Source organism: Gallinula chloropus, assembly GCF_964237585.1.
Source record: "Gallinula chloropus genome assembly, chromosome: 1".
In the NCBI taxonomy this organism is placed as follows: Eukaryota; Metazoa; Chordata; class Aves; order Gruiformes; family Rallidae; genus Gallinula; species Gallinula chloropus.
In genome coordinates, this window is record NC_140085.1 from 183,760,481 (window position 1) to 183,778,760 (window position 18,280).

At 42.1% G+C, this 18,280-nt stretch overlaps 1 protein-coding gene across 3 annotated transcripts in view; it reads right to left on the reverse strand.

The window, feature by feature from the left end:
- Positions 1-169: 169 nt before the first annotated feature.
- RCBTB1 (RCC1 and BTB domain containing protein 1) overlaps positions 170-18,280 on the reverse strand; it is a 28,202-nt gene continuing 10,091 nt past the window's right edge. The window contains exons 1-9 of one of the 3 annotated variants that reach the window (XM_084268125.1): positions 18,156-18,226; positions 15,161-15,319; positions 13,987-14,094; positions 12,899-13,041; positions 10,126-10,316; positions 6,058-6,184; positions 5,027-5,178; positions 4,234-4,364; positions 170-1,163 (exon numbers count right to left, since the gene is read on the reverse strand). In XM_084268125.1, coding sequence (XP_084124251.1) covers positions 1,023-1,163; positions 4,234-4,364; positions 5,027-5,178; positions 6,058-6,184; positions 10,126-10,316; positions 12,899-13,041; positions 13,987-14,094; positions 15,161-15,319; positions 18,156-18,191 — 1,188 coding nt within the window. In that variant the 5' untranslated portion in view covers positions 18,192-18,226 and the 3' untranslated portion in view covers positions 170-1,022. Of the gene's footprint in view, positions 1,164-3,275; positions 3,602-4,233; positions 4,365-5,026; positions 5,179-6,057; positions 6,185-10,125; positions 10,317-12,898; positions 13,042-13,986; positions 14,095-15,160; positions 15,320-18,155; positions 18,227-18,280 lie in introns of those variants that run through there. The other 2 variants (XM_084268123.1, XM_084268124.1) reach the window with 2 other exon arrangements.

Here is an 18,280-nt window from a genome sequence, read left to right on the forward strand (position 1 = left end):
ACACAGGGGCTCAGTAGTAAAAAATAATCAGAGCCATCAACTGTAACCATCAGTGCCTACAGCTTACTCTTCTGAAAATGAGGTGGCAGCTATTTGTCAAGCACAGGGAAACCAGGGACAGTCAGGGCCAGAGGAATGGTTTTGTTCTTTGGTTTGCTTGGGTGTGGGGTTTTTATTATTTTTTAAAATAAAGCAAGGTTATGCTGTACATAACACAACCCCCTGCAATTTCCTTCATAGTCCAAAGACAGTTTCTAGGAACAAGTACAAAAAAAGTTAACTTTAATACCTATAGTTTAAAATTTATACAACACAAATGTCCCCCTGTATCAGAACAGTGTATCCACTCCCCTCCCAGAGAACCAATGCAAGCTGAAGTCACCACAGAGGGGATTTTTTTTCCATTAACTGTTATAAATATTGCTTGATACACAAGCACACATTGCAACTCAGATTAATGTACAGTCAAATATAGATTTGCTTCCCATTAGATTTGCTTTCTTCAAAGTCACTTGTGTAGGCTTGAAGGACATTATTTTTGCACACTTTCCTAAGCACTGGATATGCTTAGTTAATTACAGGCAGCAAATGGCAAGCTCATTGACAATCATGCAAATGCAGTTAAGAGATACCCATTTGCTTCTCTATAATCCCAAGGGAGTTAATGATTTAAGTGACATCATTCAGCGGCTCAGGTCACACTCCAACCCCAAAAAGTACATTGAAAATACTAACAGTGCTAGAACAGAGATCTCCCTAGGCTAAAAAGGCAAGTCCTTAACACAGCCAGTGTCCTTCACGTACTGCAGCGTCTCCTCTGTCTGAAATGTTGAGCTGGTTCCCCCATCCAGGTTTGCTAAATACAGGTGAAATTTTTGCTTGATGTTTTAACAACAGTTCACTCAAGCACAGTTTTCACTGTGGCTTCTCAGGTAAGGGTTGTGTTCACCTGTACAGTTAATGACATCCTGCTTTAACTGCAAAGGAAGTCCCTATAAACACCCATAACTTACAGCCTCACTTCAGTTCTTAAAGGCTCCACATTTACTGGCTTTAGCAATGAATTCCTTCAGCAGGGGCCCATCCATTTGCCAAAACGCTGTAGTTTGGGTCACTTCTGTCAAATGATTGACACAAAACTTAAAGCAGAATTCCTCCAAGTCCTAAACAGAGAAAGGAAAGAGAAGAGAGTCTCATTATCTTTGCTTCCATCACAGAAAACCACACTCAGGTACAAAAGCCTGCAGATGCTTTGTTTGTTGCAGACAGTCAGACAAACACATTAACCCAGTGGCTCTCTACCTTCTTCCCCCCCCCCATCACACAGTCAGGACATAAAGGCAACAGAAAGTAACATGGCTACAAGGGGAAGCATTAACCCTCATTTGGATCTCACTGTACAGCTGCAGGCACTAGATCAGTTGCTCTGAGCAATAAATATTTGCAGAGTTCTCCCACTTGAGGGGTTTCACCTGCGTTCACTGACAGTGACTGAAACCCAGCACAAGCAGGAGATCTCTGGGTTATGAAACAGAACCAAAACTGAATTAAGGAAATACAGCTCTTTTGTTCCACAACATGAACTCCCCTCTATAGGCAAGGTTGCCTTACTCCCTGCTTTGTTAAGGGCTTAACTAAAGCCCTGAAGTCTCATGTCACCAGGATCAATGCAAGCCCATACTAACTGGAGAGTTTTCAAGCACAGCTTGGGCAAAAGGCCTCTCGGTGAGTCAGAAACAGGCACCTGTTACAAAGTGTTTCACCCATGTCCCAGAAATGATTGAGCAGAAATACTGTGGCACAGTGCAGCACCACAGCTCTTGGGTATCTGAGTCTACCTGGAAGTGCCTTTTATCTATCAGCAAAGCCTCACAACCACCACTGCACTTGCATGGTGTCAGAGAGCAGGGAGGTCTAAAAAACCCAAGACACAGTTGCTATTAATACATAAGGTTGACCACAGGCTGCTTCCCACTCCACTTGTTTCCAACTCCTCCTCCAAGGAGGAAATCTACCCTGTGTGGTGCAGACTAAGCTGCTCTAAGGAGGATGCAGCAGCCCTCACAAAACAGCAGCTCCCCACCCAGCCCTAGGTGCTGTATTAGGAGATGCAGCACTGGAGCTTGAGCTGCCCTTCCTGTGCTGCTCAGCAGGCTGGGTGCTGCTGCTGCTGCCTAGCGGAATCTGCGGAGCTTCGTAAGCCACGTGAGGCGGGACAGACTGATCAACAGTCGTGTTCTCACAGAAGGGCAACACTGCAAGCAAGAGCAGCCGTGTGCCAGGGGCAGCTCTTGTCACAACCATGATATAAAAATACACCCTGGCCTCAAACCAGGCACTCTGTAGCTGCAGATCTTGGCTTGTGTGGCATCTGTGCAACAAAAAGAGACAAGCTCATTAGAACTGAACGCTGGTGGGTTTCCTTCTTTTGAAGGACAGAACAAACTGGCATTTTAAACAAAACTACATCATACACATTACAGTATTTTGCACTGCTTTATTAAAAAAATCATACTCCAGGTCAATGCAAGAGAAGTATACAATGCACAGAAATATTGTAGTATTAGTAACTTTGGAAAATTTAGATTTCTGTATAAAAAAACCCCTGAATTTCATTTGCAGAAGGATGCACTCCCAGCAAACTGTAATTAATAGAGACTTAAATGAATAAAGGTACACAGTACATCCAGTGGTTATTTTAAAAGCTGCAATAAGAAGCCAGTCCTGACCTAATTCTAGCAGCTTCAGTCACCAAAAGACAATAATAGGAGAGTTTTATGTCACAGAGGTATTTTAAATTAGCAAAGCAGCTGCTTTTAACTGTTGTCTTCCAGATGCACAGTCCCTCGAATGAACTACATCACTCAGGCAGTTTCAAGCCCCATCTAGCATTACTGCATGTAAAAATCACATTTTTACTAAAACCCAACCCCTCAGTGTCACCCATTCTCTCCTGAGGTAGCACTGAAGCCTACTGCTCTAACTTCACTTCTGACTTCATCTAGCTAGCATGGTATAGCCAAGGTATAGTAACCAGACTTCTACCCTTTACGACCTGAATCGCACACTGAAGACCCACCCTGCAAAAAAAAAAAAACCTTTTAAGGCTAAAAATATGGAAATCTTCCTATTTTCTGTTAACTCCCACTGAAGAAATCATCATTCACAGTAGAGCTGAAGGCACAATTCAGCTAACACAGCCCTCTGGGTAAGGATTATCCCATCAAGCAAGACACTACAAGGCTCTGAAGTAAGTTAGGGCATCTGCACGCCAATTGCTGGGTATTAAGTGCAAGAGAAAGCACAGAGGTGATTTCTGAGTACCAAAACTGCTTTATAAGCATAAGAAGCAAGTTAAAAACTAGCCAGTTGCAAACATGATGCACAGATACTATGCTGAACACAAATAGCCATAGCAAGCTCAGGAATACTTCCTGATTCATGAAGCAGCATGTTAGTGATCTCATAGTGAAATCAGACAGTATGCAGCAGGGAAGTTTCACTCGCCTTCCCTCCTTTTCACACACTGTTTCTGTCTTCAAAATGTATTAGGCCCATAAACCAGTTGTTCTCCTGCCATCTCATTAGTGTACTGTGAAGACTGAGAATGTATTTCACTGTAGCTAAACAAAACAAACAAAAAAGGCAAGAAAAATCCACCCCAACAAACAAACAAACAAACCACCCAAAACCAAATGCACTCAACCCCCAAACTTACCATCATATGACATCACACACACACCACCACCCCCCCCAACCTTACAAGTAAGTGACTTAAGGATTACAGGACTGCTTTTCATAGGGTTTGCTTTCTATTAAAGCCCTTCCCCTGTTTCAGTTAGCGTTTTCATCCTCAGGAAGTTTTGGTTACAGGAACCCCACCCCCCAGCCCTGCAACAGTAATTCATGAAGCTTGTTGGCACAGCCTCCTAACCTTTTACCCTGGTATTAAGCAACACAAGCACTTACAGGCACCAAGTCTCACCTAAAGATGACTTAAGTCACAGGCTAACTGGGTACTAATTCACCTTCCCAGTACCGGTTTATGGCGGGAGGGGGAGCAGGGAAAAAGATACAACTCCCTACAAATACAGTTTTTATGAGTCCAATGTTCTCAAACTCTTAACACAGCAAATAGTATTACCTGATAGTAAGCAAGAGAGCACTTATACAAAAGTATAACTGGCTGTTTTTTTTCCATAATCTAAGTCAGAAAGCAGTTTAGAAGTTTACCTCTGCATCGTATCTGACAGCAGCAGAGAGCAATGAAAATGCATTTTCCACAGTAATTCCTCTCTTGATAATGTGCTGACACAGCTTTTTCAGTCTATTTTCACAGTATGAAGTAGCCAAATCCAAGAGTCCTGCAATTAAAGGGCCATCATTAGTCAGGTGTAATGATCTCTGCTCAACAACGTTAATGCTCCTGGGGCACAGGTTACACTTGCACTCTGTATGCAGAGCTCCGTACATCTGCAACGTGCTTTCTACAAGCGTGCCACTGTTTGAAAAGAGTTATTTCACCATTACATAGGAAGAAAGGTCTTTTATAACCTCAGTCCTGTTAATCTCTGTAATTAATCTCTGCAAGCTGTTCCACTGATTTTCATACCTAATGGTGAGAGTAGAACTGTCACAAACAGGCACCACAACACAAGCAAAAAAAGCTCCCACTATGAAACTCTGTTTGAATCTTGAATCACAGCTTGCTCCTTGCTCTGCTGCCCAGGTTTCCCTAACGAGATCTACTGAGATTCTTTCATATTAACCTAAACAATAATTGACTCAATTTAGTAAAATAGGTATTTTAGTTTCTTTCCCAACCTGGAAAAAAACGCTCACAGTTTATTTCTAGATCTCTGGCTGCAGTGAGTTTGCTACAGCAGTATTTTAAAGATAGCTTCATTGGTCCCCAGTAAAATGCATTGTGAGCTGGACCAGAAGCCTGTGTTAACACATTCATCCTGCACCCCATCTTGGGTTCTCTGGGTGCTGCTCTCTAACGTAGCCCGACTGTAAGTAATACCTATTGCATCTTCAGGCGGAAGGTCAACGCTGTCTGTATACAAGTACTCAAGAAAGGCACGATACACAGGGTAAGAAAACTGGTCAATTTCTATCACTTCCTTCATATCTTCATTCCAGTACGATTGGAACATGGTCCTGAAGTGTTCACACCTAAGAGACATCATCAGGAGCACGATTACATGAACGTGACGTTACAGTCCCCCTGTGATACCCATTTGGTACACTCTATTCACAAACATTTTACCACACCCCATCATCAGTTTGGTTCCTAATACTGTGGGCTTTGTCATGCTTGGGCATCAAGGTAAAACTCTTATTTAATCTGTGCTACAGGAACATCTGTTACACATTGCAACCAGACCAGTTTTTATTATCCTGGAAACAACAAACAGACATAGTGAAAACTTAAGATGGATCATTTGAAGACAGAGTTGAACACAGGCTAAGAAGACATAGTTTTGATTCACCACCTTCTACAATCACTTCATTTCAAGTGATTATAGATATGCAGATGCAAAACATTACAGGTCTATGGATCCCTCCCTTTTATTTTTTCCTCCCCCTTAGATACAACAATACATATCTGTGGTGGGTCAGCCCTGGACAGTGGCTGAGCACCACACACCACTTGCTCACTCCCACAGGAGAGACAGACAGAGCCTCTGTGGGTTGGGGTAAGGACAGTTTACTGACAAAAGTCACCATGAATGTAGAACAGTAATGGCCAGTTACACTCACACCCAGTGCTAACACAGAGCACCTTACTGACCCAATGATTACAGAGTGCTGCCCAATGGCAAGGAATGACCAGCCCCAGCCACACTCAAGACTTGTCCCAGAGGCAACAAGCCCCTACCATTCACCAGCTGCTTTTATGGGGTAGTGGTGTCATGTGGTATGGAAAGCAGCCCAGGCTGATGATTCAGCTCACCTGTGCTGGCTGCTTGGGGAGGTTAACTCTGCCCTGGCCAGAACCAGGATAGTATCCTCTATTCTGTCTAGGTAAGAGCTGTGAAACATGACCACTACCTGATTTTCAGAACAGCTTTGTGGACATGGATGTATTTTCCATCCACACGAAACTTTAGGTCTGAGGTCTCCAGGCTGTCAAACTCTTTCTTCAGAGATTCAGCTACTGTTAAGAAGTCTTCATGTTCTGCAGAAACATGTTTAAAACAACCAAAGCAACACGTTAATCATCTTAAACAAAACACACACATCACCAACTAAAGCCAGCAGATCAACTAAGAGCACGTCATAGAATCACAGAATGTGTAAGGTTGGAGGGACCTTTAGAGGTCACCTAGTCCAACCCCCCTGCAGTGAGCAGGGACACCTTCACTATATCAGGTCACTCAGAGCCCCATCAAACCTGACCTTGAGTATATGCAGGGATGGGGCCTCCACTACCTCGCCAGGCAACCTGTTCCACCACCCTCATACTGAAGAGCTTTTACCTAATACCCAACCTAAATCTCCCCTTTTCTAGTTTAAAACCATTACCCTTCATCTGACTGCTACATGCCCTCGTGAACAGTTCTTCCCCAGCTTTCTTACAGGCACCTTTCAGGTACTGGAAGGTCCCATAAGGTCACCCTGGAGCATTTTCTTCTCCAAGCTGAACAAGCCCAACTCTCTCAGCCTGTCTTCACAGGAGAGGTGCTTTGATAATTTTTGCAGCCCTCCTCTGGGCCTGCTCCAACAGGTCCATGCCCTTCTTGTGTTGAGGGCTCCAAAGCTGGACACAGTACTCCAGGTGAGGTCTCCCCAGAGCAGAATAGAGGGGCAGAATCACCTCTCTCAATCTGCTGGCCACACTTCTTTTGATGCAGCCTAAGATAAAGTTGGCTTCCTGCGCTGCAGATGCACATTGGTGGCTCTTGTCCAGCTTTTCATCCATGAGTACTCTCAAGTCCTTTCCCTCAGGGTGGCTTTCAAGCACATCATCTCCTAACCTGTATGGATAACAGAGACTGTCCCAACCCAGGTGCAAGACCCTGCACTTGGCTTTGTTGAACCTCATTAAGTTCACCTGGGCCCACTTCTCCAGCCTGTCCAGATCCCTCCGGATGGCATCCCATCCCTCTGGCACATTAACTCATTAACTTGACCACTCAGCTTGGTGCCAGCAAATTTGCTGAGGGTGCACTCAATTCCACCTTCAGTATCATTAATAAAGATATTAAACAGCATTGGTCCCAGCACAGACCCTTGGGGAACTCTGCTTGTCAAGGAAAACAGATCAGTAGCAGGGTTCCATTGGCTTAAGGGGTGAAATGGGAAGATGGAGTTAATCCAACACCACTTCCTGTTGGCAAGGGCTGCTCCCCAGCAGCACAGACAGCGATGGTCAGCAGTTCCTGTTCCAGAGAGGTAGCACAGCACTAAGGATAATACCTGGAGAACTCCCTTTCTCTGTCTTCTCCTGGCCACCATCCACGACACTGAGAGTCCCCTGACAGCTCAGTGTGAGTGCTGGGTCAGCTCAGCTCTGCAAACTAGTCCCTGCAGCTAACCCACAAGCTGCTGGTAACAAGCATCTACAGCATCACCTGCAACTCACCTGAAACACTGCGTGCAGTACTTCAGCTGCACTGACATGGGGTGGTCTGAGCCTAAATAGTCACAAACCATGTCACCAATTGGCCACTTTTTTGTGGTGGCAGATGGGATATAGCCTGCAGGTTGCCTGTTAAGGTCTTTGAGCTATCACTGACAGCTTTCTACTCAGTTTATTAGTCAGTTATGACAACACAAAATCCAACAGCAGTGCTGCTGAAGAGGACAGACTGTGCCAAGAAAACAGTATCTGCCACCAAGGACACAGGATTTTAGCAATTTTGGAAGTGAATTAATGCTGAGGTATCACAGCTCTTTCACAGTTCTTTACATTGATGCCTATGGCACTGGTCCCATAGAGGTCCCCATCCTCTTGTCTCTAGAAATCACACAAGCACTGCAGCACAGCTAAGGCTTGTGGTAAAGCAAGAACTCTGAGGTTTTAGAAAACAACACAACCCACTGTTTGAAGTTCCTGTTGATGCAGCTCAGAAGAGTATTTCAAAACATGTGGCTTCTAAGCAGCAAGGTACAGAAAAGAAAAATAAGTGGATTTCCACTATAACAGGATGTGGTTTGTCTCTCATGTACCACAGGACTGCATATTGCTCATCTATACACAATCCACAAGTCACTCTTCACAGCTAAATTAGTTGGTATTTAGAAATAATTACTGCTTTAACAAACTGCTCTAACAAACAAGTCATTTTTGTGCCACAAAAGACCATACACTTCTCATTTACACAGATCACTCACAGAGCCTGCACCTCATCAGAGCTAACTAAACCATGCTCCAATCTCCTTCCATTTGCTCATGTGATTTTTTTTCTAGGTCATCAGCTTAGCTTAAGCTATGCAGTAGATCAACTTTCACTCCAAATACCTTCAGTTAATTCCTCAAAAAAGACTGCTGATTTGTACTGCCTCACAGCCAATCCTGAGTGACTGGCTCATTTTTTTTTGGCAGAGCCTTCAAAACTGAAAAAAAAAAAAAAAAAAAAAGAGAGGGGACACCCTCCCTATCCCCCCCCCCCCAAAAAAAGAAACCTGTGTGAAAGGAAAAAATGCATATAGAAAATAGAAATTGAAAACAGCCCCAGAATGGGGCTTCTGATTTAAATATTCAGTAAGTAGGATTATCAGGAGAGGGGAAGAACCCCCAAAGGCTAAGAGAAATTAAAATGCAGGTACAAAATTCATCTACCTTGTTATATTCAGTCTGGGGATATTTCACAAAATTCAAGAACTCAAAATGTACTGAGACTGGGGAGATGTCACTTGAACAGTCTTTGCTATTAGCAGAAGGCAACAGGACCTGGGCAGCCATCAGACCTCTGCAGAGGGCAGGACTAGCACATATTGGAGCGGATTAGAGAATAGAGAAAGTGAGAAGTGGGATAAAACAAGACTTGGATTTACCCAGAAGCAGATCACTCCAGGCTAATCTTCTTTCTCTTTAGTAAAACTACACAGTTTTTCCTCTGTAAATGAGCTGCTTTTGTCTGGACCTCTATAAGTGTAATAACATGCTAAATGAGAAGTTAAGATGAAGAAGCTGGGGTAGGACAAGCCACATATAAAGTGTGAGCCTGGAGAAAGGTTACTTAGGATGCAATCCCTCCAGAAAAACAATTCTGTACAAGGGCTAACACGATCAGAACCTGTTGTTCAATATGAAAACAGATTAGATCTAGATTATCTTGAAAACTGAAGTGACAGATCTAAGATGAAAACATCTTCATGCTTTGAACATGAAAACACTTTCAGCTTGTACCTCCCTGAAAACCTAAGTGCAAGCTATTTGTGGTCAAATAAGAATTAGCAGCATGTAAATAAAAAAATAATCCAGAAGAGAGGATTGTAGTCACAAAGACTGCATCCCGAAGTAAAATCCAAGGCAGTAGGAGAAGAGAGAGTTCCAACAGAGAAAACAATTTTATTAGAATCTTGTTATAAGGGGACTATTATTTACAAGCTTGCCTGTCTTTGGGGGAAGTAAAACTAAATTGAGTTGAGATAAATTATCTCAAAAAATGAAAACTTGGAATTCTGTTCCTTTACTTTCCTAATGTGAAGCATAGGAGAGAGAGTCACTCCTCCATATTCATATTGGAAAGGCAGACAGTAGTATGTAGTTGTTCGATACCTGTAACAAGCATCAGGAGCAGTCTTCCTGAACAGTTTTAAGAGGAAAAAAAAAAATAGGTTTTACTTAATGATCAAGGAGTCCTCTTCCCAGCCCTGAGCTGGAGCTCAAACAATACTAGCGTAGGAAATACACAATATTCACAGGTCAATGGTAGAATAGGGCTCTCTCCAGATGCATACTAGCAAACAGTCTTGTTAACCCTGTTCTGGACCCTTAGCTGCTGAAGTGGACTGGTTTCTTTAGAAGGGAAACAACATAGCTAAGAGAGCTCGTTTGAATTGCTGGTTCTCCTTCAAGCAGAAACCACACTGGCACCGAAGTGGTGTCCTGTGCTTTTATCACCACAGAGATACAGCACTGGCTGCCACAGCAGAGCCTGTTTGACTCACCCACGGAGAGGAGGCGCCACATGACGGCGGGTGTGGCAAAGCAAGCAAACACGTCATCGGTGCAGGCAAAGTGGGTGAGGTGGGGAAGGATCACCGACTGCCCCCGGCACTGGCCCCACATGTACACCTGGCCGCTCTGGGTCTTGGCAGCTGAGGTGTGAGCAGAGTGGCAGGCTGCAATCTCCACTACCCTGCAAACAGAAGAAACCTGGTAAGATACTTTCAGGTACAGAATCAGGTGATTTTCCAAATGCCTCACCAAAATCACAGCCAACCAAGCTATGCTTCTACACTCCTGTACTTCTGTCTTTGTCCTGCATGAAGTTGATACTGTTTGACTGGATCAATTTCTAAAAACTGCACTGACATTTTCAGATTGCTTGTAAAGTCTACATAATATTTTCACCAACCTCACATACTTCCAGAAAATACTAGAGCTGCAGACACACACATCTGTTCTGATCTCCCACTGCTCATGTAATGGTTCAGAAATAAAAACCGTGATTGCAAGAATTTAGGGGAATGGCCCTGCTATTGAAAGGACTGCAAATACATTGCAATGATGGGACCTCATTGCAGCCTTCCAGTACCTGAAGGGAGCATACAAACAGGAGGGGAATCAACTTTTGAAAAGGGTAGACAATGGCAGGACAAGGGGGAATGGACTAAAGCTAAAGGAGGAAAGGTTTAAATTAGATATTAGGGGAAGTTTTTTTACAGAGAGTGGCGAAGTGCTGGAACAGGCTGCCCAGAGAGGTGGTGGATGCCCCATCCCTGGAGGCGTTCAAGGCCAGGTTGGATGGGGCCCTAAGCAACCTTGTGTAGGTCCAGGCCTGGAGGTTGGTGGCCCTGCCTGTGGCAAGGGGGTTGGAACTGTATGGTCCTTGGGGTCCCTTCCAACCCAGACCATTCTATGATTCCACATTGCCACTGTCTCTATTCACATAAGCAAAACCCAGAAGTTCCAGCACTAGCTCAAAATAAGAGTTACATTTTCCTGTTACTTCTGCATGTTAAAAATGCATCAGATTTCACACTCTTCTGCCAGAGAGAGATCAACAAATAGATGGGGCAAATAGATGTCTTTTCAAGACGACTAAGAATATACACCATGAAAACGTTTATTCCTTTACAGAACGATGTCCATGAAGAGTTAGACTTTACAGAACACTTTTTTAGCACAAACCCCAGGTTTTAATCACAAGTATTATTTCAGGATAAAGCACAGGAAGAATCTACAGTCACTTTCAGTGTAGGTATCGTTAATTTCTGGCAGATAAGAGACTAAGGGGTTGTTTTACACCATTATCAATTTATGATCCTCTACACAACACTGAGATCTTTCAGCACCTCTGGATAAGGCATCATGAAGTCATTATTTTAGGGACAACTTATAGTACAAGTACTGTAACATACAGTACATGTACAATGTAACATCAGAATTCAGGAAGCTGACCTTCATAATCATTCCTTCAGGATAACACAAAGTCTTTAAGTTCCCTACAAGCTATACGTGTAATATTCTTCAAGACAGCGTCAAATGCCACCTCCTAAGGAACTGTCACCAGCATGACATATAAAGGATAAGAGAGTTATATAAATGACCAGGAAAAGCAGCATTAGTATGCTTCATGGGAAATGACAGCTCACCCACTTATAACAGTTTCCAAGGGAGCCAGGTCAAACAACTTCAAGTAACCTCTCACCCCCTTAGATTCCAAGCAGATGTTCTGTATTTTCTCCCTCCTTTAGTCATTGACCAAATGCCAGTTTTACTGTAATTCTATTTGCAAACATATACATTTTTCTTCTAGAACTTTTTAAAACAGTATTTCACTTTGCTTCATTAATGTTAGCTCCTTCACAGACAAGTCAGCCTCACCTCAGTGGTTTCTGTTGTGATTCTTCTTTCCTCTCTCCCTTATTTTTTTTTAAGATATGAAATAATGTCACTACTCTGCAACTTTTAATTTAACATTATGTGTGAGAAACAGGAAAAATTAGGAATGACTTCTCAGGAGGACAGTCCAGAATTGTAGGAGGAAAAACCAACCACAAGTGTTTGCTAGTTAAGGGGAGATTACAAGTTAAGAGATTTACAGGTTAAGGGATTTCTAGACTAAGAGGATTCCAAAACCGACGTACATTAATCTATAGGCCCAGAGAATGGGACTGAGGTGAAAGTCTGTAGGTGAACAGCAGAAAAGCCATCCCAAATATGCACAGGAAAAAGGTGCTGAAGGAATGTGGACAAGGGTTAGGGTTATTCTTTTGAGTCTAGGGAGCTAAGAAGCTACAAACTACTGACTGGTACCAATGATAAAAGCAGTATTACCAGTATTACCTGCCCTTAGCTATAGCAACCTTGCAAATTGAGTTGTTTTCATGATTGGCTATTGTCAGCCTTTCAGAAAATTGTTTTCTCCTCACATGTGACTTCTTACAAAAGTGGTGTTTCTCCCCCTTCCCCCCTACCCCCCCCAATTTAGGCCTCAATACAGCTTAAAAGCTTGGCTTATTGATTCCATAGCTCTGCATTTTTCTAATCAAAGGAGCCACATTTAGAATAGCCTAACAGTCATTATCTCTCAGTATCAGGTATACAAAGTATGTTTACTTTCAGTAACGGTTACAGATAACAAAAAGCATTAAATTACCATCTTTTCCTGTATTTTTGACATTAAACAGCCCTAAACATGCACGCTTCTAGTGCTAGAGACTGCATAACACATGCTCAGACTTATCAACCCAGAAACAGCTTCAGCAAGATTACCTTTCTTTTTCCATCATGATCTGCACAGGGCTTAGCTGGTTACTTTTATTGCCAGTTCCCAGCTGCCCATAAGTGTTAGCTCCCCAGGCATAGAGCAACCCCTCATCTGTTAGTGCTAGTGTGTGCGCATAGCCACAGGCAATCTGTAAGTAAAGGTACAAGCATTACCACTAAACAACACAAAGATGGGAAACAACATTATTGTACAAATTAACTTAATGCAGCTGACATTAACTATCTCAGGCATTCTTAATTTAGCACTACAAAGTGTCATTTCTCAGTACTTTAACCTAACACAAAATACAGTAACTGGAAGTACTGGCAAAGTCCCAATTTCATTAGTGTTCATTGGTTACTCCTTAATAATCCACTGCACTCTTGCTAAGCCTCGGAGCCTTTACTTGCTTTCAGTTACAGATTCTTCACATGAAGAACAGTGAACTTCATCATCACATCTTGCAGCTCTACAATGCTTTCAGAAGTTTGCATTTTGAAAACTATACAAATTATGACATGAGAGCTACAGTTAACAGCCAACAGCTGCTCAAACCAAGTTATCACATGAAACTCCACAGAACCTTACTGAAAACTCAGGAAATACCAATTTATTCTTTAGCTGGGGGGGAAAACAAAACAAAACAAGAAAACAACCCAACCAAAAACCCCACAAAACAAAACACCCAAAGAAACACCACCACCCCCTTCCCTGAAAAAAACCCCACAACTCTTTTTCCCCTCTCCCCTCACTTCCAAAAGGGCTAATTAAAATATTAATTTAGAATCTAGTTCGAACAACTTGTTCCCCTTTATTTCTAGGGCCTTTCCCACATTCACCTTTGTTACAAAGATGCAATTTGTATCTGTAGCATAATTTACTTATAGTTACACCAACTAACTTCAAATCATTCACATTTACAGAAGAAGTATTTTACAGCTTACTCTTTCTAAACCTAATATAATTTAAAGGAGCTAAAAGAAATATTCAGCATTTGAGCTGTGAAATCTAGAAGCAGATATGCGATTCCAAAGCCACAGTTTCAGCAGATGCTACACACACAAATGCATTTTCATTTCCACATTAGACATACCTGGAGTATACAAACACCATGTAACGCTGCCACCCTGCACGGTGTCAGTTGATTGCCATTGTTTCCAAGGCCTAGCTGGCCATTACCATTGTAACCCCAGCCATAAACCTGATTGTAGAAGGAAAACACGTCTCTTTAGAGGTACAGAACATTTACAACTTGGTATCAAGCACAAATCAAAACAGTACATCTTAAAGTATTAGTGGAAAAGTACTCTATTTCAAGAACAATAGAGAGGAGGCTGAAAGACACAAAATATCCTACAATGACTGACTGTATCCAACTTCTAAATCCTGGATTTACCTTTTAAAGAATGTTTCTAAAATGTATTTGTCTTTGCAGTACCAGGAATTTCACAGTAAACTTACACCAAAATCTCCCACAGTGTCAACATTTTTGTTTACCTTTACAGTTTCCTTTCTCCTTATTACTTTTTCTTTCTTTGAAAAAAACAAGAAGTGAGCTATTCTGATCAGCTGGTTAGCTGTGAGATTAGTTTAAACTGAAGTCCTCAGTTTCTAACTTTTTCCTTTAGTTTTGTTAAGTCAGGCACATCCAGACAAAAGTATGTACAAGGAGTGCTCATCTCAACACCTCAGGGACTTTTACAGTCCCTCCAGTCACACAGAAATACTCTGCTCCAAGTTTGGTGAAGTGTAGTAAAATTGAGGCTATATTTTGTACCTAGAAACAAGAGAGTACCATAAACTTATGTGAAACTGTATAGTTGCACCATACTATACATGCTCACAAGCTTGGCTTGGTTTTGTTGCCAGCAATTAAACGTGTTTAAGAATCAGGATCACTGTGTTCTTGAAGAAAGATGAACTACTTAATTGTGTATGGAAGTTTTTTTAGATCTAATTAAGACATGTTAATCTAGTGAAGTATAGAAGACAGAAATGCTTAATATAACTGTTTAAATTCTTGCAGTTGCAGACTCAGTAAGAACTATGTTCCAATATGATCTCTGCAATAGGACTGTTTAAAGACAGCATCTTCAGTTAATTGCAGAGCTTTTCTTAAATTGGTCTCTCAGAAGTTATTGATAACTAAATAAACTCTGTCAGTATAACTCCAACTTGAACACTCCATGTCAGCACTTCTCCATGTTCAGACATTAAGCTTCTAAGTTTGTGTAACAGAGAGAATGTGAGAAGGCAGCAATGCTTACCTCACCGTTGTTTACTACAGCCATGGAGGAGGTCTGACCACAAGCAATGCCAACAACCATTTTACCCTGTAAACAGTTTGAAACTTTGCGAGGAGTTGGCTGGTTTGCTGTAGATCCAGATCCAACTTGACCACAGTTGTTATAGCCCCAAGCATACAGCTGTCCATAAAAACAAACACACACACAAATAAAAAACACAGCTTAAGCCTTGACAATTGTAATAGATGATAATCTTATAGTCAGCATCAGATTGAGTAAGAAAGCTTAAAATTCATTTTCAACAAATGCAAATTATAAACCACAATAGGACTGAGCAAACGTGAATACAGCACTTTTTTCAGCTTCTTGCTACAGAACCAGAGCATCTGACTGTAAGAGGGACAAAAACCCCAACATAATTCCATATTAAATATAAGTCAGACTATAAGACAAAGAGCACAGCAAATAGACTGTCATTATACTTTCATGATGTTGGAATAAGGAATGCAAGCTAGAATGTGATTTGTTTCCCAGACAAGCTGAACTCCCCCCATTTACAACTATTTTCCTTTACAGAATCGTTTTGGGTGTGTGTGGCAAGGTGTTGGCAGCAGGGGGAGCGCTGCAGGGGTGGCTTCTGTGAGAAGAGACAATACCAGCCGGCTCCAAGACAGACCCACCGCTGACTAAGGCCAAGGCAATCAGTGACACTGGCAGCGTTTGTGTTAAAACATATTAAGAAAAAAAAAAACCCAACCCAAAACCCAAGCAGCAGATTTTTTGCCACCAGAGGAAGGAGACTGAGAAGACATGAGAAACTCCACAGAAACCAATGTAAGTGAAGAAGGAGGGGGAATAAGTGCTTCAGGTGCTGGAGCACTGATTCCCTTGCAGCCTGCCAAGATGACCATGATGAGGCAGGCTGTCCCTCTGCAGCCCATGGAAGATGATGGGGATTAGGGATTCCCCCTGCAGTCTGTGGAGGACCCTACACTGGAGCAGGTGGAGACACCTGAAGGAGTCTGTGACCTAGTGGGAAGCCTGTGCTGGAGCAAGCTCCAGGCAGGACCTGCAGCGCACGTAGAGAGGAGCCCATGCTGGAGCAGGTTTGCTGGCAGGAGGTGTCATGCTGTGGGGGACCCACGTTGGAGCAGAACTCCAAACCAGGTTACTGCTGAACACTCACCATACATACATCTTTTCTATCTTTCAAAAGCTGTGAAAGGAGATAGCTCTGTCAGCCAATGTTTCACAGCAGTGAAACTCTTGTTATACAATGGCATCAACAAAAAAGCAGTTCAAACTGTTACTTTGCCAGTGGCAAACTAATAATAATAAACCCAAAAATATTTATTCCTTTCCTCTAACAGTCCAGAAGACAGGGAAGTAGTATGCTATAAAAAAAATTTACTGCTTTGTATTTTCAGTTCCATCCCTTTATTATGTGCATACACCCCTAGAGCTTGGCATAAAACTATTTCTCATGGTCCATCCTCTGGTGCTTCACCCAGTTAAAAAGTTTCTCCTCTAGGAAATACCCAGCACAGACAAGCTACTCAGTAAGAGCACACCCACCAACAGAGGCACCCTAAAATGAAGCCTGCACATCCGTTGGTGCCAGAAGCTGCCTTTTTACTGTGACACCAAACCAGAAGTCAGTCATTAGAAACAAAAATCTCCTCCATCAAACAACAGGAACAACTACACCTCCCCCCAAACCTAACACACACCAGCAAACAAAAAAAAAACCTCACCAAAGACAAGAACAACAAGGCTCCTGCCCACCAACACAGCTCATACACCATGTCTAATGTGAACAAAAGAAAGCATAAGACCCCTTGCTATTTGCAACTTGTATTTGCTGGATCTTTGATTCCTACTGAATATTTGTATAGTCCTTGAAGTTTATCAAGATACTTTTTAAAAAATTTACACTGCATTAAAATTGCACTGAACCAACTGTGCAAATCAGTAATGTCAATTTCCAAAAATAGTTCCAATTTCAATGCCCCTCTGAAGCTCCAGATATATCAAGTCACAAGGGCTTTTGTAGTCAAATATTTCTGTAAATAAAACTCTGCCTAATACATCTTACTGCTTTCAGTATAATCAATGCTTGTACAGATAAAACCTCAGAGCACAAATAGACTAAGCTACCACTAGGGATGAATTTATAGTCTGTTAACTAGCCATAATGGCCAGCAAGCTGCAAATACCAACTCCATACTAAATACAAAGAAGCTTCCCTGCTTCCATTGAGATTTTAAGAACGTTACATTTATTGCAAGAGACAGCCTGACCATCACAAGCAGCTACCACACGTGAGTGGGCATGACTGGTTTAACTAATACACCAACACCCTTGCCTTCCCACATGCAGAGCAAATTTTATAGATTACCCAAGTCAAATGTGACAGCATGAATATCTTTCCTAAGCCTAGGCTATCCTTTCAGATACAGCACAGGCCACTTAAATTAACCCAAGGTCTTTTTCCTACCCTCAAAATACTGCTTTGCTACTCTGTATTACTGTTGCACCATGACTCCATACTGAATTATAACACAGGCTCAGATTACCAGGATGAAAAGAATTGCTGTTTGCATTTTCATTGTCAGGAAAATTTGAAAATTAGAATCCTTCTTCTGTTAAAGCAGAGATGAAACCAGGCTTTCCTCCATGCATTAACACACTCTGCAGATATCCAGGCACTGGTCAAGTCTGACCAAGTGGAAACTAATTGTACATGTTTCCCATGACACACAGCCTTAAGCCATGTCAGCAAACAGCACAGAGGAGACTTGGATATAAAGCAAGTGCTCTTTCATTAGCCACACACAAAGGTATTCAGAGGTGTGCAGAACAACATCTTTCACAGTACCAGTGTGCAAACCACAAGAACTACAAGAAACAGACTAGAGGCAAAACAGTGAATGCCAACAACTAAATGTACCATTTAAATAACAATTGCAAGCAAATAACAATGTTACATTTTGCACCTTACAGATCATTCTTTTACCTCTAAGTGGCACAGCTTTCGGGTCTCAAAGGTCATGTTGTAACTCTACTATAGGGAAAGAGAGAACTTCAGACTGCAAGGACATCTGCACTACTGGCTTCAAGAAAGATATTCAGAAGTTTGAA